The 23189-nt window shown below is 40.5% G+C and overlaps 1 protein-coding gene across 4 annotated transcripts; it reads right to left on the bottom strand.

Moving 5' to 3' along the window:
• Positions 1–35: 35 nt before the first annotated feature.
• Positions 36–21478, bottom strand: med25 (mediator complex subunit 25). Of its 4 annotated transcripts, none has more exons than XM_042393618.1 (20): positions 21340–21478; positions 19844–19993; positions 19710–19755; positions 19450–19574; positions 19240–19338; positions 18998–19118; positions 18696–18852; positions 16098–16222; positions 15295–15370; positions 14332–14594; positions 11528–11629; positions 8373–8458; positions 8213–8270; positions 8027–8134; positions 7250–7426; positions 3084–3194; positions 2788–2859; positions 2036–2206; positions 1827–1947; positions 36–603 (listed from the first exon to the last, which is right to left on the bottom strand). In XM_042393618.1, the coding sequence occupies exons 2-20, from the start codon at positions 19966–19968 to the stop codon at positions 500–502; spliced, it is 2247 nt and encodes a 748-aa protein (XP_042249552.1). In that variant the 5' UTR covers positions 19969–19993; positions 21340–21478; the 3' UTR covers positions 36–499. The 4 variants fall into 4 exon arrangements, with proteins under 4 accessions (XP_042249552.1, XP_042249550.1, XP_042249549.1 ...); XM_042393616.1 differs by having other exon boundaries at positions 3084–3197; positions 8373–8455; XM_042393615.1 differs by having other exon boundaries at positions 37–603; positions 3084–3197.
• Between the last annotated feature and the right edge of the window lie 1711 nt (positions 21479–23189).

The raw sequence follows: 23189 nt of genomic DNA, 5'->3' as shown, positions 1-23189 counted from the left end.
ATCATCATCATCAAAAAAAAAACCTCTCGACAATGACGAACAACTTAAATTAATTCTCCTTCGTTTTATTTTATCCTCATAAAACAACTTTATCAATAATTAAAAAAAAAAAAAAACTAACAGCAGAAAGTAAAATCTTATTTAAAATGGAAAAAAAAAACTATTTCAGATTACAATGATAAAATATAAAACTTATTTAAGTGTAGAGTTGCGTGACGTGTAACATAATTCGAGTGTTTCCACTGGTTTGGCTTCATCCAGTGTGTAGCATTTCTATGAGAAACTAATGCTGGCGTCTTCTGCCCCTGATTAACTTCAGCTGCTCACTCCAATATTACAAAAAAAAACCAAAAAAAAACTACTCATGATTTGTTCCTTAATTATGTTGAACATCTGTAGCAGTGAAGCAACAACAAAGTGAATGTAAAGTGTCCAAACTGGCGAATAGTCGCCGAGATTCGACTAGAAATCTCCGTTCATGAGTCCACAACGAGCTCGATCAGATCAGGTCCATGAGGATCTCATCCTCCATGACGCTGGAGACTTGAGGCATCCCGGGCTGCGGGACGGCTCCTCTCTGACCTCCGGACATCAGCATCTGACCTGCACACGGGTTGGGGAGGGGAAGAGAGAGAAGAAGAGAGATTTAGAAGAGGGATTTTCTTTATATCTTCAAGAATAATGTTGATATCAGTTTTAAAGTACTTTAAAGCAGTGAAAGTGAGTTTTTTTGTTTTTGTAAAATGTTTTGTGCTGTTTTCTGGATGTTGAGCATTTTCTATTTATGACTTCTGGAGTTTTAAGTCATATTTTGACTCTTTGTCTGGACTCATTCTTCACTAGAAACTTTACTTTTTCATGTGTTTTCTTTTTTAAATTCCAAAGCAGCCATCTACATCCATTCATTAAGTGAGGAAGATCAACTTAGAGGAAATATGATTAACACAAGTAAACATCAAGTTACCTGACTGTTGTGTTGGTATGTTTATGTCAACTATGAAACAATCTGTATGACTGTGCTGAACATCAAACCTGAACAACAAACAATTAGCAAACAGACGTAGGATAATGTGAACGTGGATAAAATCTAATCAAGTATAAATAATGGATGGATGTTTCTTTTTTTTGGTTAGGCCCACCTCACACCAGTTGAATGATACCACTGGTAGCGTTCAGGCGGGGGTTACCAAAAGGAAATACATTTTTTCAGTGATGAAATCTTACTATTCGGAGTTGAAATCAATATAAATATAATATAAATGCACCAGAAGTTCTGCAAACTTTTTCAATGAATGCATAAAATAAAGTAATATAAATATAAATATAAATTTGAGCAGTTTACTTTAAAAAGTGCAGTGTGCTTTAGAAAACAGTCAACTGTAATGTAAAGCTTGCTGTGTAGTTAATAGGATAAAATAACAAGACTTGGTCAGAACCTCATATATGGTTGGAACGTGGATGATAAAGGGCTTTTAATTAGAAACCGATACAGGAAGTGGCGGCACTGGGTCGACCAACGGTGTAACTTCATCAGTCAGTCAGTCAGTCAGTGGAGCGTTTACAGGCCTCGCCCCGCTGTAGCAGTCCAGCCAAAAACATAATCTGATCAAACAGTTGTGTTGAGCCAAAAAGAAACCATCTCCAATAACTTAGTCAGATTCTATCAACAATTTTTGTTTTTGAAGTCTTTTTTATTTCCTTAAGACATCAATTTTATGACTCTTCTATGAGTAATGTAGTGCAGGTCTTTATACTAAAACTTCATGTCTACTTGAGTCAAATGTTTCTGAACTCTTTCCACCTCTAGTCAGGAGGTTCTTACTGACCTGCCAAGGGCTGCCTCCACTGGCCCTGCATTTGAGCCCCCCCTCCTGGTGCCGGGTGGACCAACTGCTGCCCTAAACCCTGATGAGACATCATGCCTTGCATGTGAGACACGCCGCCCTGCTGAGAGGACACAAGACACACAGAAGAGACACATGTTAACCTCTGCAGAGACTTCCAGAAGAGCAGTTAAGGTTTGTTGCTCTCTTACTGGTTGCTGTTGGCTGAGGAGGAGACTGCGAAGCTGTGGATTGGCTCCCGGGTTTGAGAGGCGGAGTATGGGACCTTGGGGTTGGGCTTGTCCGCCCTGTGCGATCTGGTTGGGCGGAGCTCCGCTGACCGGCGGCTGTTGGTTGGTCGGTCCGGCTGCTCTCATCGTCATCTGAGGGAATAGCGCACGGTTTAAGAGCTTTTATAACTCAGCTCTATCCTTCACCTCATGCTCACAAACAGTTCTTATTCAAGATATACAAATGTATGCATGCATGTTATCAATGAAACATGTTTCTTTGTGTGTGTGTGTGTGTGTGTATTAATGGCATGCTACAAGAGAAGCATTCAACAAAAACTGAGAACACATGCTGATAGAAGATTATCTGTCCACTGGTCTGATGCTGAGCAGTGGGAGTGAAAGTGTGTCAACAATACTCGGATGTCCACAAGTTTCACAAAGACGGGAATTTCATTTATCTAATCTCATTAAAAATAAATAAACAAAGCAGCTTATGACTTATTTCTTCCACTTTAAGTGTGCAACATAAAAGCAAGAACAGCATGAAATTAAATGATGTTGGAAAATGAACATTATGTTGATAAATCTGCGCGCGTGTGTGTGTGTGCTACACTATGTAGTTCGATGCATAGTGATGATTTAACACCTCAAAGCCTTTAAAATTTCAAATACCTGTGGACACCCTGAACATATGTTGCTTGAATATTAAAGAGGGCTACTGCAGGTCTCACCATGTTGTTCTGCCTCTGCTGCTCCTCCATCATAGTGACCTGACTAACAGGGGGCATGCCCACCACCACAGACTGGACACAGGAGAGATCAGAGAGAAAGGAGGAGGAGGAAGAGGAGGAGGAGGAGGGAGAGTGGTGGAGGTGTAAAACAAAACAAACAAAACAAAAAAAGGACAGTGGAGGAAAGGGTTACCAGTAAGGCATGCAGAAATCAGCGGGCACCGGGGGAAGTAAAGGTGTCAACATACAGGCAAGTGAGAGAGAGGAACATGCCAGCGCAGAGGGGGTTAATATACCTGCTGCTGGACGTTGCCATGGGAGACAGGAATGGGGCCAGGAGGCCTGTTGAGGAAGTTCTGGTTCGGTGGGACTTGACCGGGTTGCATCGGACCCCCTGCTCCACCCAACTGCTGCACGGAAAACACAGACAGCAGTGAGTGTATTTTTATAAAAGTGTCACATGGGATGACAGAAAATATTTTCACCTTTATTTAGCGACTCAGTGTGCAGACTCTTCCCCAGCACCGCTCTGCATCACCTCATACTCATTAACACCTTACGGTTGCCCAGAACAAACTATTTCTTCTTCTGTTTTTTTTATTATTTTGCTGTGTTAAGGTTAAGGACTAAAATTGAGCGTGGCATCTCAACTGTACTTAAAAGAGGGGAGAGCGTCCAGGTCAAGGTGTACTTAACAAAAAGGAAAATAAACACAGAACAACATTTACAAAAAAAAAAAGACAGTTTAGCCAAAACCTGAGAAAAATATATAATAGTCTCATCTGTGCAGGAAGTGAGTTCAGACTCCCTGACACCAAAGGTGATACAGTCAAAACATAGATTCTTAAAGGGGACGTAACATGCCTTTTGTGATTCTTTGTTATTTATATACTGTTATGATGTCAGAGGTCGGCTCTGAACTGACGTCAGATTGTTCAAACACGCCCACAGACGGCCGTCTATTCCGTAGTCTTTGTTGCTAAGGTTTTTCCGCGGGTTGTTCAGGTGGTCCGCTCGCATGTTTCAGATCAGATTTTGGCTCCGACAAGTTGCGGATGTGTTTGAGAAGTTGACATTTTGAGTAAAGAGCGAGAAGAAGAAGTGAAATCAAACTACGACTGAGGTCTTAAAGAGACAGGAGCTAAAACAGCCTGTTTCAGACAGGGTGAACTGCGAGGCTGCATAAAGAGCCAGTGGAAGATAAATAAGGAGTTTTTTGAACTACAAATCAATGAAAGATATTCCAGTAGAGCCCCGAGTATAAAATAGAAATATAAAAAATAAGACACATACATGTACATTATGTCCTCTTTAACTTAAAGGTTCATACTCTTTTTAATAAGCTGAACTAACGACCCTCTGAGAAGCGGACTTGTCCAAAATAAGTAAATAAATTCCATGACACATTTTTGCATTGTCATAACGAATCCATCATCTATATTTAGTCGATATATTTGTAGCCGTGTTAATGTTGCTGAGAGAGTTCATGAGTGTGTTGACGGAAAAGTGAAAACAAACATGGAGGATAACGATACACCGGTGGAGATTTCACTTTAAGTACTATCAAGCTATTTTGGATTTCACTGTTTAAAACAGACTGAAGCTTAGCGAGTAAAGCTGTAAGCGAAGTCCAGAACAGCAGAAGTCATATATAACATCCATTAGGAGTCGTGCAGGAAGAAAGGAGGGCACCTGTTGCTTATACGCCAAGAGATTATAGAAACGCACCTGTTTAGTGAGTTCTGATTACTCAGAAATACACTTTAAACTCTGAAGATACACAAACTCTATTATCACAATGTATTTGTACAGTCCTGCACTGAAAAAAATCACAATATGAGACAAGTGATAAATGCTTAAAAAGGTAGAATTTGCAACTCAGCAGTGCTATGGAGTTAGCTGAGCTCTGCATGTTGTGTGCTTCTACGCTGAGGGAGAAACAAGCAGCGACGAAGGGTGTTTCATCCCGACTCTGAGCACAAATTATTAACTACACACTCGGGGTGTGATGGAAAACATCTTCATCCATCCGTCTTGCTGAATCTGAACAAATTATCCCGGGTTTTTGCGCTAACGCGTGGTGTGTTTTCTGACCAACAATAATAGCGCAAAACACACATCTTCAGGTCTTTTGAGGGAACACAGTTATCTGATTTATCTCCTGTCTTTAACCCAGTAACCTGTAAAATCCTGGATAAAGATTTAGAGTCTGCATCGCTTTTAAAAAAAAAAAAGGGGAAAATATTCAATTTTGTCTGGCAGTGAACAGAACAAACTGCAATCTCATTCCTGAAGAATGCCACTCCAGGGCTTTGCACAGAGAGAAACCTTAACTGCTGGTCCAAATTGAAATTTTAATTACGTTAAGATTGCTGTAGCGCTTCCCTATTAGCAATGCAGCACTGAATATGTGATGATACACAAGAGGCAGCAGAAAAAAAAAAAAAAAAACCTTCATTATAATTTCATGTCTTCTGCCTTCTCTAAATGCCCTGATGCACACACACACACACACACACACACACACACACACACACACACACACACACAGTTTCAAGTTACGTATAGGACCTCACGCACCTTAACATAAAATTAGCAGGGTGAGTAAACAAGCTGTTCATGATGGGAGCAGACGGCGAGGAGAAATGTAATCTAACTCATGTAAAAACTCTCGACATCTTCTTCTTCTTCTTCTTCTTTTTTTTAAAGCAGACATGCTGCTTCTCTGTGACTGCATGCTGCATTGTTTCTAGAGTTACGCAGCACCTCTCCTCCTCGCTGAACGCAATAAGCTGGAAGTGGGAACCCTGACGGAGAAGACGGCTAATCCAGAGGACACATTTTAAATCATCCTGTCTCCGGGGAAGGAGGGAGGAGGGAGGAGGGGAGGGAGGGGGGGGGTGAAGATGAGCAATGAGTGAAATTGAAATTTCCGTGTCGTGTGGACGAGGAGGCGGCAGCGGCGGCGTTCGTAACCTGTAACGACCTCAGGAAGTGGTCTCTACCTTTAGCGAGGGAGGAAGGAAGGAGGAGGCCTTGATTTCCTCATTCTGTCCCTAAAGATCTGTACACAGCGCTGCCACTCCGTCTCCTACAGAGTGTCTCATGTAATGTTAACATCTGAGCCGCCTGCACTGCATAATTAATACCCATCTGAGCTTTGTTTAAAGCCGAATCTCATAACTTTCATTGAGTTCTAACTATAGCAAAGATGACGGAGAGACTAGTGTACATATTTAGTTTTTATAACGTTCTTTGCAGAGCAGCAACGAGCTATTGAGTAATTCATTGCCAACTATTCTGATAATCAATTATTTTTTTACTTTTATTTTGAAAAAATGCTTATATTCTCTGGTTCCAGCTTCTTAAATGTGAATATTTTCTTGTTTCTTTAGTCCTCTGTGACACTAAACTGAATATATTTGTGTTTTGAACTGCTGGTCGGGACTAAAGGAGACATTTAAAGTTGCATCTCAGGCTTTAAGGAACATTAATTGATATTTTTAACCGTTTTCTGACATTTTTAAGACGTTTAATCAGTTAATTGAGAAACTAATTGACAGATGACTTGATAATTAAATTGTTAGTTGCAGCTCTAGTTCTGTGATGTGTGTTGTTCTCTGCAACTAAAAATGATTATCGATACATCTGCAGGTTTTTTTTTTTTTATTAATTGGTTAATCATTTATTGTATCTGCCCGTCACAATTTAAACTTCAATTGTTTGTTTTTTCTGAGCAACAATATAAAATTTAAAGATATTTAGTATCTAAAATCTGAAGCTGGAACCCACAAATTTTGACATTTTTGCTTAAAAAAATGACTTGACAGATGAATCAATTATCAAAATTATTAATCTGTAGTTTGACTAAATGATTGTTTCAGCTCTAAACAGGACAAACCCATCGATGCTTCTCAGTGGCAGAGTATGAAAAGTGTCTCATCACATTCCCCCACACACACTGGTGTCATTATTATATTACATAAACCAGTTATAATGAAGGCTTAAATATTTGCTTTAGGTGCTGTAATTCAAACACTTTCACTTCAGTTGATATTTGAACTGTTTTATCATTATGAAACAGTGTATAAACAGTGTTGAGGACGCCATTAATCTGACATGCATTGCACCTATGTTTCCATCACTTAAGCGGAGAGATAATGAGGTGGGGAGTGCAACAGTTAACTAACGTTGCTGCAGGACTTTAGCTAACGCTAGCCCTTATTAGCCTTTAGTGAGAGTGAGAGGCGTTAGTGGCTGCTGTGTAGATACTGGGCTTGCTAAATGAAATGTCAATAACAATGCAGCTTTAATGCCTTAAACAATACACCTCAATTCCCCCCCGGTGCTCCTCTATAATGCCTTCCTCGTTATCACCTCCTTTTGGTCCCCCCCCCCCTCCTACTCCGCAAACCCCCTTCCTCTCTTCCCACAAAGCTCCTCTCCCTCGTTACCCACTCACCGCTCTGTGCTGCTGGACCTGCTTGTGGTTAGTGATGACTTGCCGGATGCCGTTGACGAAGCCGCTCTGGTCGTTGGGGATGAGGCCCATGAATATTCTCTTCTTGGATGAGTAGAGCAGCATCAGCACCCGCACTTCACATGGCGACGTGGTGTGGGGGAAGTGGACGCAGCCGGCCTGCAGAGGGAGGGGGGGGGTGGGTGGGGTCACAGGGGCAGATTAAGACCCTGACATAGGGAGCCTGTCATAATTACTGGACGGGCTTTGGGGGCTCCTGCGCCTGATCAAACATATCAGTTTTATAAATTGAATGGTATCAAGTTAATTCATACTGTCCTTTCCCTGAGCTGTAAATCAAATTCAGGCGAAGAGGCAGAGCTCAGCCGGACTGAATGCTATTAATGGCTCTGCTATTTCTTAATGGTATTACCTGATTAACAATGCACCACACTGACAAAACCCCTATCATTATGCTAGCCTTCTGGAACTGAATCAAAACTAAACAATTAATTTTTTTCCTTCTTCTCTCCCCCTGAACTGATGGCAAAGCATGTTTAAAATCCTATTATCTAGCTTGAAAGTGGGCTAAATGTATGGCCTGGAACCCCCTCTAGAGTCTTTACCGCGACACTGCAGCTTCATTTTCAGTCCCATCTGCTGGACGGAGATGAGACCTGCACTCATGGAAAATGTATTGAGGGGGGGGGGGCACTGAATGATAGATAACACTGGGGACATGACGGAGGGGCAGGGAGAGTTTAAGAGTGAAAAACTTACAAAACCGTTGGCCATTATGCGGTAGAGGCCTTTCAGCGACTCCACGTCTTTATTGGTGAAGAGGAACTGAACCATTCGAGAGTTTCTGAAGAGGTGACCTAAGGTTGTCTGCGGAAACAGAGAAGGGCTGAGTTATGCATCATTCACAGACAGAAAGTCGCTGCTATGAAACACAAGTAGTCTCACCAATAACTGCTGCGGGATCAACTGCATGATGAGCTTCTGTGGCCACTGTTCTGTGTTTCTGTTTGGAGACACAAACGGTGTAGAAATGTCAAATTATGTGTGTTAAAACAAACCGTGTGTGTGTGTGTGCTACAGATAAGTTGTTGAATCAGCTACTCACAGGTTTTCTCCTTGGTTGACGTGCACTTGACACGGCAGAGAACGTGTGAGTTTGGTGGTTGAATCCATTGATGAGGCTTTAGGCTTCTGTGGTAATTAATACAGCAGAGGGGGACGGGAGGGGAGGGGAGGAGGGGGAAGAGGACACAAAACACAGAAGAAGAAAGAAGTTTAGGACGAACATCTTGAGAAGCTACATGGCAAATACTTTATATACTGGAGTTCTCAGGCAGCTTGATTTAAAAAAAGGGACACGCTGGTCTGGAAACAGTTGGAGAATAACACTGAGGAAAAAGGACATGTGGGCTGCCGGGCTCACCGCTTTACCACTGTGACACATACAAGCAATTAAAAAGTGGACAGAAAGATGGAAAAAGATCTGCAATTAACCTGTTGCATTACTTTAGGTGTCCAGCACATCTCAGAAAGCCAGATTTAAAGGTGCCCTATCGATTTAAAGGTGCCCTATACTTTTTTTTTATAAACACAGGTGTCCCCTACAGCGGTGAAAAAGACAGCTGCTGGCAAATAAACATGGATCTAAACAATTCCAGGTATCAAACTTTTAAGAAAACACACAGTGAGTTTTTTGGTGAGTAACACTGAATATTAACAGTTTGTTTTTTAGGAAAACTCCACAGGGCACTTTTAAGACTTCTTAAAATATCTGAAACCCTGAACAGACCCTATGAGCGAACAAAAATAAAAAGACGACGCTTTTACATTACCATGTATGAAATGTCTGAAACGTTTCATGGGGAATTTAGAGATTGTGTTTAGTAGTAATGATGTTTTACTGAGCCTGTTCAGCATTCATTTTACATTGGACATGTAGTTCAAAAGACACATTGTGCTGCATTGTGAGAAAATAAAAAAACGTACTGCTTTTAACACCATATTTTTAACTCTAAAGTGGACTAGATGTCGTGTTCCAGCTGCCTTATGCAAAAGGTGCAGGAAATGAGACTCCAAACAACTGTCAAAACGTGAGATTCAGGAGGTGATCAAGATTTTTTACTCCATCACAAATCACTGAAAGCGATATGGGAATGTTCTATTCACAACTGCAGAGCTGCTGCCGGATTATGACATGCACGGGTTGCTGTCGTGATCCATTTGTATCCATCACACCTTCAGCCAGAGACACGTTCACATTCTTAGCGCTAACTGAAGCACATTCGCCGTGAGCGCTGGACTCCAGCGAGGAGTGTGATCTGTCACCTCCCCTTGTTTTTAATATTCATGGGGCAGGATACCGAGGTGCCGCTGGTGTCTGGTGACATTGGAGCTGCACTTCTGCTATTTCTAGTTGATTTTTGTCATGACTTTCACTGTTCGCTGGAGCCTTCTGGAGGAGGAACGGCACCTGCAAGTCTTGACATCCTGGTTCTCTACAGGGATAAGCTTGATTTCTCACTCTAGGCGAAGAAAGAGGAGGGGGGGGCGGCTATCACAAGTGAAAAAGGACAGGTAGTCTGATTCACTAGTGGCTAGTCTATGGCTAAATGAGTAGTGCAGCTACAGATGCGTCCTGACTGCTTGTTTTCGGAGGAGCTCTGGGAATGACAGGAGAAACCAAGGAACGGTTGGAGAATACTGCCGAGGAAAACGACATGCGGGCTGCCCCGCTCGCCCCTTTGCCACCGTGACCTCGATCGGGACAGGCAATTAAAAATGGATGGATAGATGGACTTTTAAAGACCCGGTTCCTCGGGAGGAAAACGTCAAGAATGAAAGAAAAGAAGAACGGCGTTCTCTTAGCACATCAATGCGCCGATCCCACTGGGAAAACCGCCAACACTCTTCATCTTCAGGACATCAATACAGGATCAATGATGAAAATCAATCACATATTAGTCAAACCTACTGTAGTCACTCTGCTGTCTATTACAAATGTACCGTGCAGGGCGTTCTCTGCAGATTAATGGGTTATTTATTACTAAAGCAGAAAAGAAAAAGGAGCCTGACATGTGGACAGAAACAAAAAAAAGCCAAAATAAAAACACATCTACCTTAATTTAGTGGCGGATTTTTAAAAAAAAAGATGTTAGCTAACCCATTCTGGAAAGTTACCCTACATTTTTGATGACAAAAGCTTTCAGGAAATAAAAGATTGAAATTCAGCCAAAAACAGAACGTTCCATATTGATAACAACGAGCTGCAGCCAAGTGTGTTGGCATCCGCTGCGAGATTTTTTTTTTTGTATCAACAACTATTTCTTCAAATGAGTTTTCGTGTCTGTGGTGTAAATTTTTTTCTCAACGTTACAGATGACTCCAGAGAAGAAGAATCACTTTTTGCAGAGCTGAAAGCCTAACGAGTGAACTGGAGGAGGAGGAAATAGCAGATTAAGAGCAATCGTTCGCGCTCTTAATCTGTCCACCGCGGCTCTACGTTTTCATAGATGAGATTTAGAGTTCTTCCAACTCTTATTCCTGTCCGTTTAACTCACTCAGATAATTCTGACAAACAGAGGAGGGGAGGACGAGACTATAGTCGATAGAGGAAATTGATCCGTGTCCGTCCACCGAACGCAAACACTTGAGGGCCCCGTGAGTGTCGCATAAAGCCATTAACATCCGTTTTCCTGGCTCAGCACTGCAACTGTAAACTAAATCGATTTGACCTTGAGCTAAACCGATAGTACTAGGACGGTAAAATGATGTGCTATTAATCATATTGTACATCAGTGACAGGTGGTTATTAAGACTTACCACAGTGATAGTTCCCAGACAGCGGCAGGGAAGTGTTTCCTAACTCCAGACTCTCAGAGCTGTTTTTTTTTTATTCCAGCTGTCTAATACAGGCTGATTTACTGCTGGAACATCAGGCCAGCAAAGTTAACCAACTTCTGCCCTCTGTGAGTCTGAAAGACTGAAGATGGGAAGCGCTGAGCTTTCACCTCAGCCAAGTTTTACTCTGAAATGCTGGTTTATCCAGAAAAAACAGACCATTTAACAGCTGTCAGCAGTGTAAGTGGTTCTAATTAAAGTGCAGTCAGAGAGCTAAACAACACTTTCACTTTAACTATTCCTAACCTCGCTTTATATTACAACAGGGCACAAACCGCTCTGTCAGAGTAGGAAATCATTCATTTCCAAAAGGATATTAATAAAAAAAAACAAAAAAACAACAGACTTTTTACTGTGTGTTACCTCTTGCCACTCCAGAACGCCGGTCCACGCTACGATCTTATTGGCCACACCTTGCTGCTGTCCGATCGGATTTGCGTTTCCTTGAGCTCCGGATACACCAGGCTGTCCAGGAAATAGAAGAAGAGGGATTACATGTGGCGTACTGGTACAGATCCTTTACCAGTCAGAGATAAAAGTGCATTTGTTCATTCAAAGCCGGAAAAAAAACCCCAAATAATAATATAAATAACTGCAGATTGGATTATCTTATTAATATTAACAAATATGTTCATTTTTGTTTGTCCAAAGACAAAATAAGATTCACAAGTATGTTCTACTACTAAAAAGAAGAATTAATAGATGAATGAGAAAACAGAAAGAAAACATCACTGGCTGTAGTCACAATGAGAAAAAAGGGAAGATCGTCTGGGTTTTTTGATCTGATAGCAGCGCTAACATTTAAAATTAATTTTGATATTAGACATCAGACGCCGTGTTACTCTGCAAACTCAGCTCTAGGGCTGCTGGTGGTACAGCACCACAGATTAAAGTCTCGGTTTCTCCGAGTTCTGACTTTGAAAAAGGGCCACTTACATTTCGCAAATACCAATATGATTTAAACATTGATAATGTTTATAAGTCTTCATCTCAGTGCTGTGAGACAGTTCAGCTCCTACGCAGAATGTAGACGAACTTACGACAAACATCCTCTCTAGACAGTTTATCTAGAAATGTGGATAAACACATGATGCCACTTTTATACTGACAAGATGAGCCAAACGGAGCAGTAACCCGTACTAGCTCGTTAGTAAGTAAATGAAAACCCCTTAAGTGGGATAAAAAGGTTTTTCAAAGAACGCATTTCAATATCGTGTCAAATAACAGCAGTTAATAAAATATCTAGATCAAGACAAGCTGAATATCTGCAGAAAATGTAAATTAAACATGTAGTGCATGTTGGGATTTTAACGACATTTACTGTAATTCTGTTCCTGATGCTAAATGCTAAAATGATTCCAGCTTCTTACATGTGAATTTTATATTAGTTTCTTTCGTCCTCTATGGCAGTAAACTGAGTATCTTTGGGTTGTGGACTGTTGAGGACGTCACCTTGGGCTTTGGGAGACAGTGATCAACATTTTTCACCATTTTCTGACATTTTATAGACCAAAAAACTGATTGTTTAATTGAGAAAGTAATAAACAGATTAATCGATAATGAAAATAATCGTTAGATGAAGCTCTAGCTCTTTTCCACTCAACAACCTGTAACCAGGAGCGTCTTGTGTTTCTACTGTGTTTTACAAACCAGAACGTTTTAAATATGTCAGTAAGATACAAACTACCTACAGTGTACATGGACAAATAAATACAGACAGCAAAACATGCGCGTCAGATAGAATCAGAACATTACCTGTATATTGAAACACACTATTCGGTATCGTGAAATTTAGATTCAGTAATACTCCCCTAAAGCCGGCGGAGTATAGTGGAGAAAAAAAAGAAGAAGAACTTGTGATGATGGCTGCACATTAAGTTACGGGTCGTTAAGTTCCTGCAGTGGAAAAAGGCCTTCAAGTTTTGCTTTAATCTCATGAAATGGAAGAAAACCAGTATAGGTATTATTGGTTGGTTGGATTCTGACTTAACATCATTGCTGCTGCTGCTTCTTGACACTGTGGACCACAGCGTACTTCTAGACCGCTTGGAGAAGCATATTGGTATCCAGGAGACAGCGCTTTCACGGTTTCAATCATATTTATCAAAAAGAACGCAACGTGTATTTTTACAACAACACAATCTCTGTATTTTCTGAAGTAAAGTTTGGTGTACCCCAGGGATCCATCCTTGGCCCTATGCTTTTTGCTATCTACATGTTTCCCCTTGGTGACATCATTTGCAAAAATGGTATTAATTTTCATCGTTACGCTGATGATACGCTGCTATATGTACCTGTAAAGCCAAATGACCTTTCCCAGCTCCTAAATTTACAGGCGTGTCTATCAGAAATAAGAAAAAAATGGATGGATATAAACTTTTTGCTGTTAAATGCTTATAAAACAGAGTTATTAGTTGTTAGACCAGCAAAACATGAGCATCAGCATGAGAACCTGAGTGTCAAATTCGATGACTGTATTATCTCTGAAAGCTCGACCGTCAAAAACCTCGGAGTGATTTTTGATTCTCGTCTCACATTCCAGTCTCATATTAAGGCTTTTACCAAGACAGCATTCTTCCATCTTAGTAATATTGCCAAAATCAGACCTATTCTATCACTGCCTGATGCTGAAACCTTAATCCATGCATTTGTATCTTCCATACTTGATTATTGTAATGTCCTTTTTTTCTGGTCTTCTTGGTTGTTCTACTAGAAGTCTGCAGCTTGTTCACAATGCTGCGGCTTGAATCTTGACAAAATCCAGAAAATTTGACCATATCACACCCATTCTGGCCTCTCTTCACTGGTTACCGGTGCAAGCTAGAGCTTTAAGGTTCTTCTTTTAACTTATAAGGCCTTGCATGGACTTGCACAAACTTACCTATCAGAGCTAATTACTCCATATACACCAGCACGCCCTCTGTGCTCTTTAAATGCTGGTCTCCTGGTCGTTCCTTCATTTAACAAAAAAAACCAGTTGGCTTCAGAGCATTTTCCTACCGTGCCCTATATCTCTGGAACGGCCTACCTTTTAACATCTATTTAACATTGACGTTTTTAATGTGGTTGTTCCACTTTTAATTGTTATTATTGTTAACTGATTGCTGTATGTTGTTCTTTTTAACTGTAAAGTGTGTTGGGACTGAATCGGTTTTTATCATAATCACCATGTTGGGCTGTGCTGAAGGTGCTGTAGGCTGACTCGCAGTGGGCTGCTGCTGAGGCGGCTGCTGCGGTTGCTGATTGGGCGCCGGCTGTCCAGGAGGTGGGACCGGCTGCTGCTGATTGGGAGCGACTTGTTGCTGCGGCATCATGGGCTGCGGGGCTGTGGTGACCGTCGATATGCTGGGCTGACTGAGCTTCACTCCGGGGACTGACGGGATGGTTGACTGACTGGTGAACGGAGGGCCTTGGTTGACCATTCCTGGGACTGGAGGAGGGAGACAGAACACGACAATGAAAATGTGACGAATCAAGAACAAGTACCGACGATGCAACACAACTTTTATTATCGGTTTACGCTGAAATTCATTTTGCATTGTGATAAAATCTTCTATTCTGTACACTGTGGTCTGAAGTGGAAGATTACTGTATTATTATTATTAAATTACTATAAAATGTTCTCTTGCATAATACCACATCTGGCGAGAAAATCATATATGTGCAAGTTAGGTAACTAAGCAACGGCAGCAGAGTAGCATTTAATGATTCAGCATGATTTTAGGGCATCTGCACCCATTTATCATACAAAACTGGTTTGAACCGCACTCAATGCATGCTTGTAAGTGTGTAAGCATGTACGTTTGAGTGTGTATCCAATGATCCTTTTGCAAAAGACTACAATAAAAACTGTCTGAGACCAAACAGAAGTCTATTCTTGAGGGTTTTTTTTTTAACTAATCTAAAGATGTCTTAGGCCGCTCCAGGAGAGAGCATCTAGTAAACACCAAAAAGTTTAGACAAGAACAAGAACACTGTCTTTGGAAAGCTTCTTTTCTAAGAAAAAAAAGTGAGAATAAACTTTACCGTATAAGACGTACAGACACACATACAGTATGCAGACGGCTAAAAGGCTTGGCTAACATAAAAATGTTCACAAAAGGCCCCTACAGAGTCCACTGGTAACTCACAGCGACTCTTCTGGTTGTTGGCTGCCTCCACGGCCATCTGTGCAGCCACCTGAGCAGCAGTCATGGGGGTTGGATTCTGTCAGCAAGCAGATTAAAAAGGAAGACAATGCTGGGTAAAAAAAAAAACGTTTTAGGGAAAAGAACATAAACACCGCCGCTGTCTGAAACGTAGCCAAAAACAGGCGATAGGAATTTAGTCTCCAGACAGCCTTACGCTGTGCGGCTGTGTCGTAATAAATCTTTAGACCTCGGTTGGCAGATGTTCAAAAAAAATCAGCTCAAGAAAAAAAAAAAAACTTTGGTGTCCAAAAAAAAAAAAAAGAATCATCAGGAGTCAGAGTTCAGAGCGGCGAAGGAGAGCAGGTTACAGTGCACGCAAGGTTCACCGAACTCACTCTGCTCCTTCTTTGATACTGTTTGGTTCGCATAGGTGACGTCTTTTGTCCAACCTCTTCTTATTAGCCAATTACACCATTAGAAACCCTTTACATCAGCTGTTGTGAGGCTGGAATCCTAAAAATAGGCCTGAGCGTGTTCTGTTCACCCTGACGTGGTTGTTCAGGTTTATTTTACACCTTTATTTCCAAATTCTCAAGTTATTCTTGCCGATTTTTCACCCTTATTTCTTGATTCTTTCTTGAGGTTACACAGACATGCTTACAATTTCACCTTTCTCATACTAATAACAATTAAACATACTTATGCTTAAAACTTATATTGATAATCATCGTTTCGCATTGCCGTTTCTTTCTTTCAGCACGTTATAAGTCTTGTAAAATGATACCACAGCTGCTCGCCGTTACCTGATAAGGGTGGGTTGTGTTGATGGTCGGAGGGGGCTGCGGAGGTCCGACAAGAGGCTGACTGACAGGCAGCGACTGTGGCGGGAGGACAGGTTTGAGCGGTCCGGGTCCTCCACCTGAGGAAACTGGAGACAGACAGTAAGAGGAGGTCTTAAGTTATTCGTTAAAAGTGAAGATAAGCACTCACTACTCGCAGAAAAATGTAGGCGTTACCTTTAAAAAGCAGCTCAAAACGCACTAAAGAGCGAATCACATCAGCGCTCGGAGAGAAATATCTTTTCTCACAGGTCTGATCCGCCCATAACATAAATAAATTCCCTAATCGATTTCTGTGATGTGATGTTCAGCAAAAGCTTTTATGATTTAAATTATATAGTGAGATTAGTGTGAAAACTAGTAGCTTACAACCATATTACTGGAGATGGAATTACAGGAAACTGGCCGAAATTAAATAAAAAGTAAATCAGAACCGGAGCTCGGGAGGAAAGTCTGTGCATCTGTTAGAAGAGGAAGCAGCTCAGAGAAAAAACAAATAATAAAAAAAGGAGCAATTTAGTAGCAGAGACAAAAAAAAAAAAAAAAAAAAGATGCATGGAAAGAGATTATAAACAACATTAACGCCAGCTTTACTCTTGTCAGTCGCAGCCCTGAGGAAGCGGTGTAACATCCTATCAAAAGTGTGTCTGGAGATAAGAAGCTTACAAAAAAGGCAGCTGCTACAACTGGGAAACCACCAAACTAACCTACTCTGCATATTGCTACAGATAACACCGCCATGAACAATACTACACTGTGTGTGTGTGTTTGTCTCCGTCTTGACATTAAGGCTCGTCCGCTTGTTTGGGATAAGTGGATTTTTTTTTTTTTTTTGTAGGACGAGTGGAAGAGAAATTTACTTTCCCTGTCGGATGAGTTAAAAGTCATAAAGAAAAACAATTAAAATACAGTGTTTCTTCGGGTTATATCATTAATCAGCTATTTAGTTAAATGAATACACTCAGAATTAAAGTGAAGGAGGTTAAACCTGAAGTTAGCAACCTAAAGCAGACCAGTTTTTCTCATCTTAGTGACAATCTGAGCTGCTTAAACAGAGAACAGAGTAATGTTGAGTCTGTGCTGGGTGTTGCTCAGCATCCCTACGCTGCATTTCCTCCTCCAGTCATTGTAACTGTAAGTGAGTCTGGCACACGTTCATCAATAAAAGCCCTCATGCAACCAGACAGTCAATAACTACTATAGATGCACATTTTACACAATCTGCTTTAACCAATAAATAATTATCACATTTACATTTTTTTTTCAGAGCTAGCACATAAGAACCCTCACTGTAATATCACATTTATATTTCATGTTTAACCTTGATCAATGTCGACGTCTAACAATGATATATAATATAATAATAAAAGAGCGAAGTCGGAGCAACCTCCTCCGCCGCTCAGCTGACAGCGCTGTCAGCAGCCGGGCAGCAGCGACGCTGTGTGCTGCATTTAGATTTTATAACTGAACTAACGGCAGGACGCAGACTTTTTATTTCTCTGTGTGGAAATCTGATGTTCTCACATCACAGATGTTGAACAAAAGCATTAAAGTCCCCGTGAAACAGAAGTCTAAAGAGCGTCTTTAGCTTCTGTACTGTGTCGTTTTTACACAGACGAGTGACTTTTGTGCCTGAATAAGTGAACGGTGAACTTAAATGTCCTGTACGCTGTAAATAATGTCAAGATTTATGTTGTCTCTTTTATATAAAAGAGACAAAAGGCTTAACAACAGATTTCTGCATTTACTGCAGATGTCTAGGATCATAACCAGCTACTCCTAACTAACTTTAAAGACTTCTGCAGCTCTAAAAGTTAAACATAATTCAGACAGAACTCAGTCAAAGGAAGTATGATGAATAGCTTCTGTATTTATGTTGCACAGATTGATTTTTTTTTGTGCCACTTGCAACTTGGCAGAAAAAATCCACAACAAGCCACAGACTTGTTAGACTTTAAATAAGCCACTTTTAATGAATGCTCAGCTCTTAGTCTAATACTTTTAAATGAGAGTATGTCTTGTCTTTTACTTGTTTTCTTCTTTTAACACTGTTTTCCTGCAGCTCTGTTGTTGTTCTGCATCACTTCTTTTTGCCAATTTGTGCCTTTAAAAGCATTGTATAAATAAAATGCATGATTATTATTATCAGATTTTACATATTATCTCCTGATAAAGTTCAGATTAACCCGCTGGGATTTAGTTGGAATCATGTTTCTGTTGAACCAACAAATATAAATCTAATTGTTACACCCAGTTTAGCACTGGTTTGGTCTCCATCGACTCCTGTGATCTGCTAGATCTTCCATTTCCTTCACCAGCTGGTTACTAACTTTGTCTGTCTGCTGTTAAGTGCCTGGAGATCAGTAAAGATTGCATAGTGGCTGAACCACAAAACTGCTTATTCACATAAACGGATTAAAACAAACATCTATCATACAATAAATATTCTTAACTTGTCCACATGGTCAAGTATAATCCCTTTTCTTTAAACTGATTTGGGTAAACTGGTCAGAGCATCATGGCCGCAACACAAACTATGTGTTAAAAACAAACATTTCTCACCAGGAAGGGAAATGCCCCTGACTAGGACCATGTGGAAGGGGTCCTGACTGTAGTCTGGATGGGGTTCAACCGCCCCTCCAACAGGGGAGGCTCGTTCAAACAAAGCCCTCAGAGCGGGCAGTTTCCTGGGAGCCACCACAGAGAAGTGAATTCCTCTCTAAGAAATAAGAAAATAAAATATATTTAATGAAATACATACATTCAGCTGTATTACCAATTGAATACAGTAAATCAAATAATCACAACAACAATTCAATTTGTCTTACAAGCACCTGATGGAGAAAATATCAGCGATAACTTACATCTCTGATGATTTTGACCAAGTTGTCCGCGGTGCAGCCGGTGTAGCTCACACTCTCCACGGCAGGAAGCAGGTATGGAGGAGAGTTACACAGCAGCACACACACCTTGTGGGTTTGACCTCTGGCGACGGCAGAAAGACAGAAAGCTGAATGATTTTTATCACTACCAGCAGGCCGTTAAGAGTAAAACTTGTTGTTCTAGACAGGTGAAATGTCTGTTCCTATGAGTTGCAGTTCCTTACATTTGCTCCCTCATCTTCTTAAAGTCATCAAAGAGCTGCAAGGCCACCGAGAGCCCCTCTGCAATTAGACTACAGCTTTCTGCTCCACCTCCCATGAATCTGTGTGAAAAAACAGGAGAATAATTGATATTTACACATTCACACTGCCTGGTTTAGACATAAGACCATCAGATTCATAATAATGGAATAAATCATTTTAAAACAAGTTACTGGATGCTGTCGATCCACGAAACAAACTCAAAGGCGGAGCTGGTTGGTGCGTGGCACTGGACGTATGACTCAGGTGCACAATCCACTGTGTTGAACACCACAAGGCCATACTGTGTTCCTCCATACTAGAAGGACAAAAAGGCAGGAATAATCATTTCTATCAGCAATAATAACACAATCTTTTCTTAGTAATAACCCACTGAAAGCGTGGGCACAGAATGTAAATGGAAACATTGGTGAAATAAAGGAGAAGCACTCACATCTCCACCAAAATCTGTTTCTGCTGGAGGCCCTCCATTGAAATATCTATGGTGAAAAGAATAAAATACAAAACATCAGTGTTTAGTTGTGACTACGTTAACTTAGCAAAGGAGGAGTTTCTTCATTTACTTACTCAATAGCTGGAAGGATGTAATTTTTCCTCAGAGACTCAAAGTAGGGTCCCAGGTTCGCCGTCCCCTCAATGACAAACACCACGTCAGCCACCTGGTTGGTCCCAGGCTTAGTGGACGGTTCCATAAGTGCCGAACTTGCCACCGTGGATCTAGACAATGAAGGAGGGTCAGATTAATTAAGCCTTTAACGAGACTCATCTCTGGCATTAGATCCATTATGTTTTTAACCACAACAAAGCAACATAACAACAGGTAGAAATGAGCAGCATCGCCGAGGCCTGACTGCATTAACAACCTGCAGTCAAACAGTCAGATGTCACAATCATTCCTCCTGTTCATACTGACCATTAGAAGATTCCTTCATAATGCACCTATAATGTAAGTGATTGAGGCCAAAATCCACAAAACTCCTTCTGTGCAAAAATGTTTCTATAAGTTTATCTGAAGCTAATACGAAGCTTCAGAATAAAGTTCAACTTTGACAATACAAACTCCACTTATTCCTACAATCTTCAGCGGGCAACAGCAAATACTCACCACTTAGAAAAGTTGAAATGTTATTATAGTAAGTGCTGTTTATTGAATTAGAGGACAGGTTCACATTTCTTTCAAGTCAGGAGCCAAAATAAAATTGAAATAGGTTTTTCTTGCTGTAATCATTCCTCCTGTTCATACTGACCATTAGAAGATCCCTTCATAATGCACTTATAATATATGTGATGGGGGACATAAACCTAGTTTTGAGCAAAAATATATTTAAAAGTTAATCTGAAGATAATATGAAGCGTCAGCTGTCAAAATGAGTCAAATAAAGTGGATATCTTCCATTATTACAGTCTTTTAAGTAATGACAGTGTTTCCCTGTTGAGCTGTGGTGGAAGTGTAATAGCAATAAGAGGGACTTTGGCACTAAAAAGACTGAAAGACGCTGAAAGATTTGACTGAAGCTTCATGTGAACTTTTAAATACATTTTTACACAGAAGGAGGACTGTGGATTTTGTCCTCCATCTCTTATATTATAAATGCATTATGAAGGGATCTTCTAATAGTCAGTATGACCAGGAGGAGTGATTACAGCAAGAAAAACATGTTTCAATATTCATTTGGGAATAGGACTGTTTTGTTTTAAAGCAGACTTGAAACATTGTGAACCTACTGATGAGCATCTTTCTGTTGCAGAGAAAAGTTAGCTTCGATAAGTTAGCTATAATTATTGTGCACTGGGTTTATCCTGGCTAACAAGCTAATATTATCCAACCCAACACTCTCAACATGTCTTTCTTCCTTGAGTCATACCGTTAACCCTTTACACTGCCATCAGGGGGTTAGAAACCAAAGAAACGAAAGCAAAAGCAGCCTGCACGGTGAAACTGTGCAGCGCATTTCATTGACGATAGCTCGGAAGGTAAACGTCAGTGAGCTATTTAAGCTAGCACAGTTCAATTATCCTCGACTAGCAAGCAACCGTCTGGCTAGAAAATGATGCAAACTGACCTGATGTTGTTCGTCTGCCAGTCGAATAACCGTTTATACAGTTAAACCAAAATATAAGGTAAAATCCTTTTAAATTGGGTCCGGGCACACAGCATAGCTAGCATAACCATTTGTGGTATTTTTGACGGAAGTGACGCAACGCCCCGCCCACAAACAGCGACTTCTTCTTCGTCTATTTTTTTTTTCTGACACTCAGTTGCTGCCCTCCGCAGGTCAATCTTTAAACAAGCTGGATTCTCGCATCTCACAGCGTATTCAACACTCATAGCAGTCAAAAAAAAGAAAAACAAATCTTCCTCACAAGGTCATGATTGTCATGTCGCCAAATTTTTGTTATGTCTCGAGCAAGATAAGGCACATTTATTTGTATAGCACCTTTCAAAACCAAGGCATCTCTAACAACTCTGCTTTACATAAGATACAAAGCATATAAAAGAAACATAAGGTAATATAAAAAAAATACATATAAATAGGATAGAATAGATAAAACTAAATAAACAGAGGTATAAAGAGTGCAGTGTAGTGCAAGATATGTTTAAAAGAGTTTAAAAGAACTGAAAGTTGGAACATACCTCAAGTTTGTTCAAGATATGTGATGGAAACCTCGAAGAATAGACTTTAGTTTGGTCTCAGACAGAGTTTCATTGTAGTCTCTTGCAAGAGGATCATTCAATACATGCTCAAAGCATTCAGGGAAGCGATAGAAAGGAGCGAGTGAGCCACTTCTAGCATGGCGTGAACAAATCAGTTATGTGAGATAAGTGAACACCGATAACCTTGAGTTTGTTTTTTTTCTGTCATACGTCTAACAGAGATAACTCTCCTGCAGCTGCTATTGCCTTAATTATCTGGCACACACACAAATATGATTTTTCTTGCTAAATATGGTCTTGTGCAATAGGTTTGAGGAACATCTGTAATTTTCCACTCAAGCAGAGAGACTCGGACGGTTCATATCACAGCAGCAGATCGGAAATGTATTTTGGCCCTAAACTGTTCAGTGTTTTATGAACCGATAGCAGTATCCTTGACACACATGCAGCCAGTGCAAAATCCTCAGAATTGGATATGTTTTCTTTCTTGGTCTGACAATCACATTTAAATCAAACTGTTTAGATTGTTCTTAGTTGGGTCTCCAGCAGCTGCATAAGCTGCAGTTGTCTGATTGACATTTTAGGGAGACTTGTTAAGACACTAAAGGTAAAAATTTGTGGGTGAGGAGAAGGATTTTAAACTCTATTCTGGATTTTACAGGGAACCTGAGCAGAGAAGCTAAAATGGGAGAAATATGATCTCTTTTTTTTCTAGTTTTTGTCAGTACATATGCATATTCCACAGCATAAACTGGAGGAGGCTTTCAATTTATTCTTGTGCGGCCGCTGTTTGCATTCACTTTATCCCAGTTGCATTTCTATCAAGCTACCTACTTACTATAAATACTTGGAGGCATAAGGTCATCGCTGAATATTATCTTGGCTTAAACCTCTAAACCTCACTCTTTGCAAGTGCTCTGCTTGTGGCACTTCTCGTGAGAAAGGTCATCTGTTATCGTATCTGCCTCATATCCATCTGAGGGGCATCTTAAGGTGGATAGAGCAACAGGGACAACAGAGTCTTCTTCAACAGTAAAGTCGAGAATCTCCTGACCTATAGGAAGACACTTTACAAGACTTTTAAAATCCTAACTGACTGTGAAAAGACTTAGCATCACACCGTTAACCGCAGACTTTTACAGATTGCATTGACACAGACACATTCAGGGCAGCAACTAATGATTATTTTCAATATCAATTAATATGCAGATTATTTTCTTTATGAATCAATTAATCGTTTAGTGTATGAAATGATCT

Source organism: Thunnus maccoyii, chromosome 18 (assembly GCF_910596095.1).
Source record: "Thunnus maccoyii chromosome 18, fThuMac1.1, whole genome shotgun sequence".
NCBI classification, from domain to species: Eukaryota; Metazoa; Chordata; class Actinopteri; order Scombriformes; family Scombridae; genus Thunnus; species Thunnus maccoyii.
The sequence above is the reverse complement of the archived record's forward strand: the minus strand, read 5'-3'. Positions and strand labels throughout refer to the sequence as shown.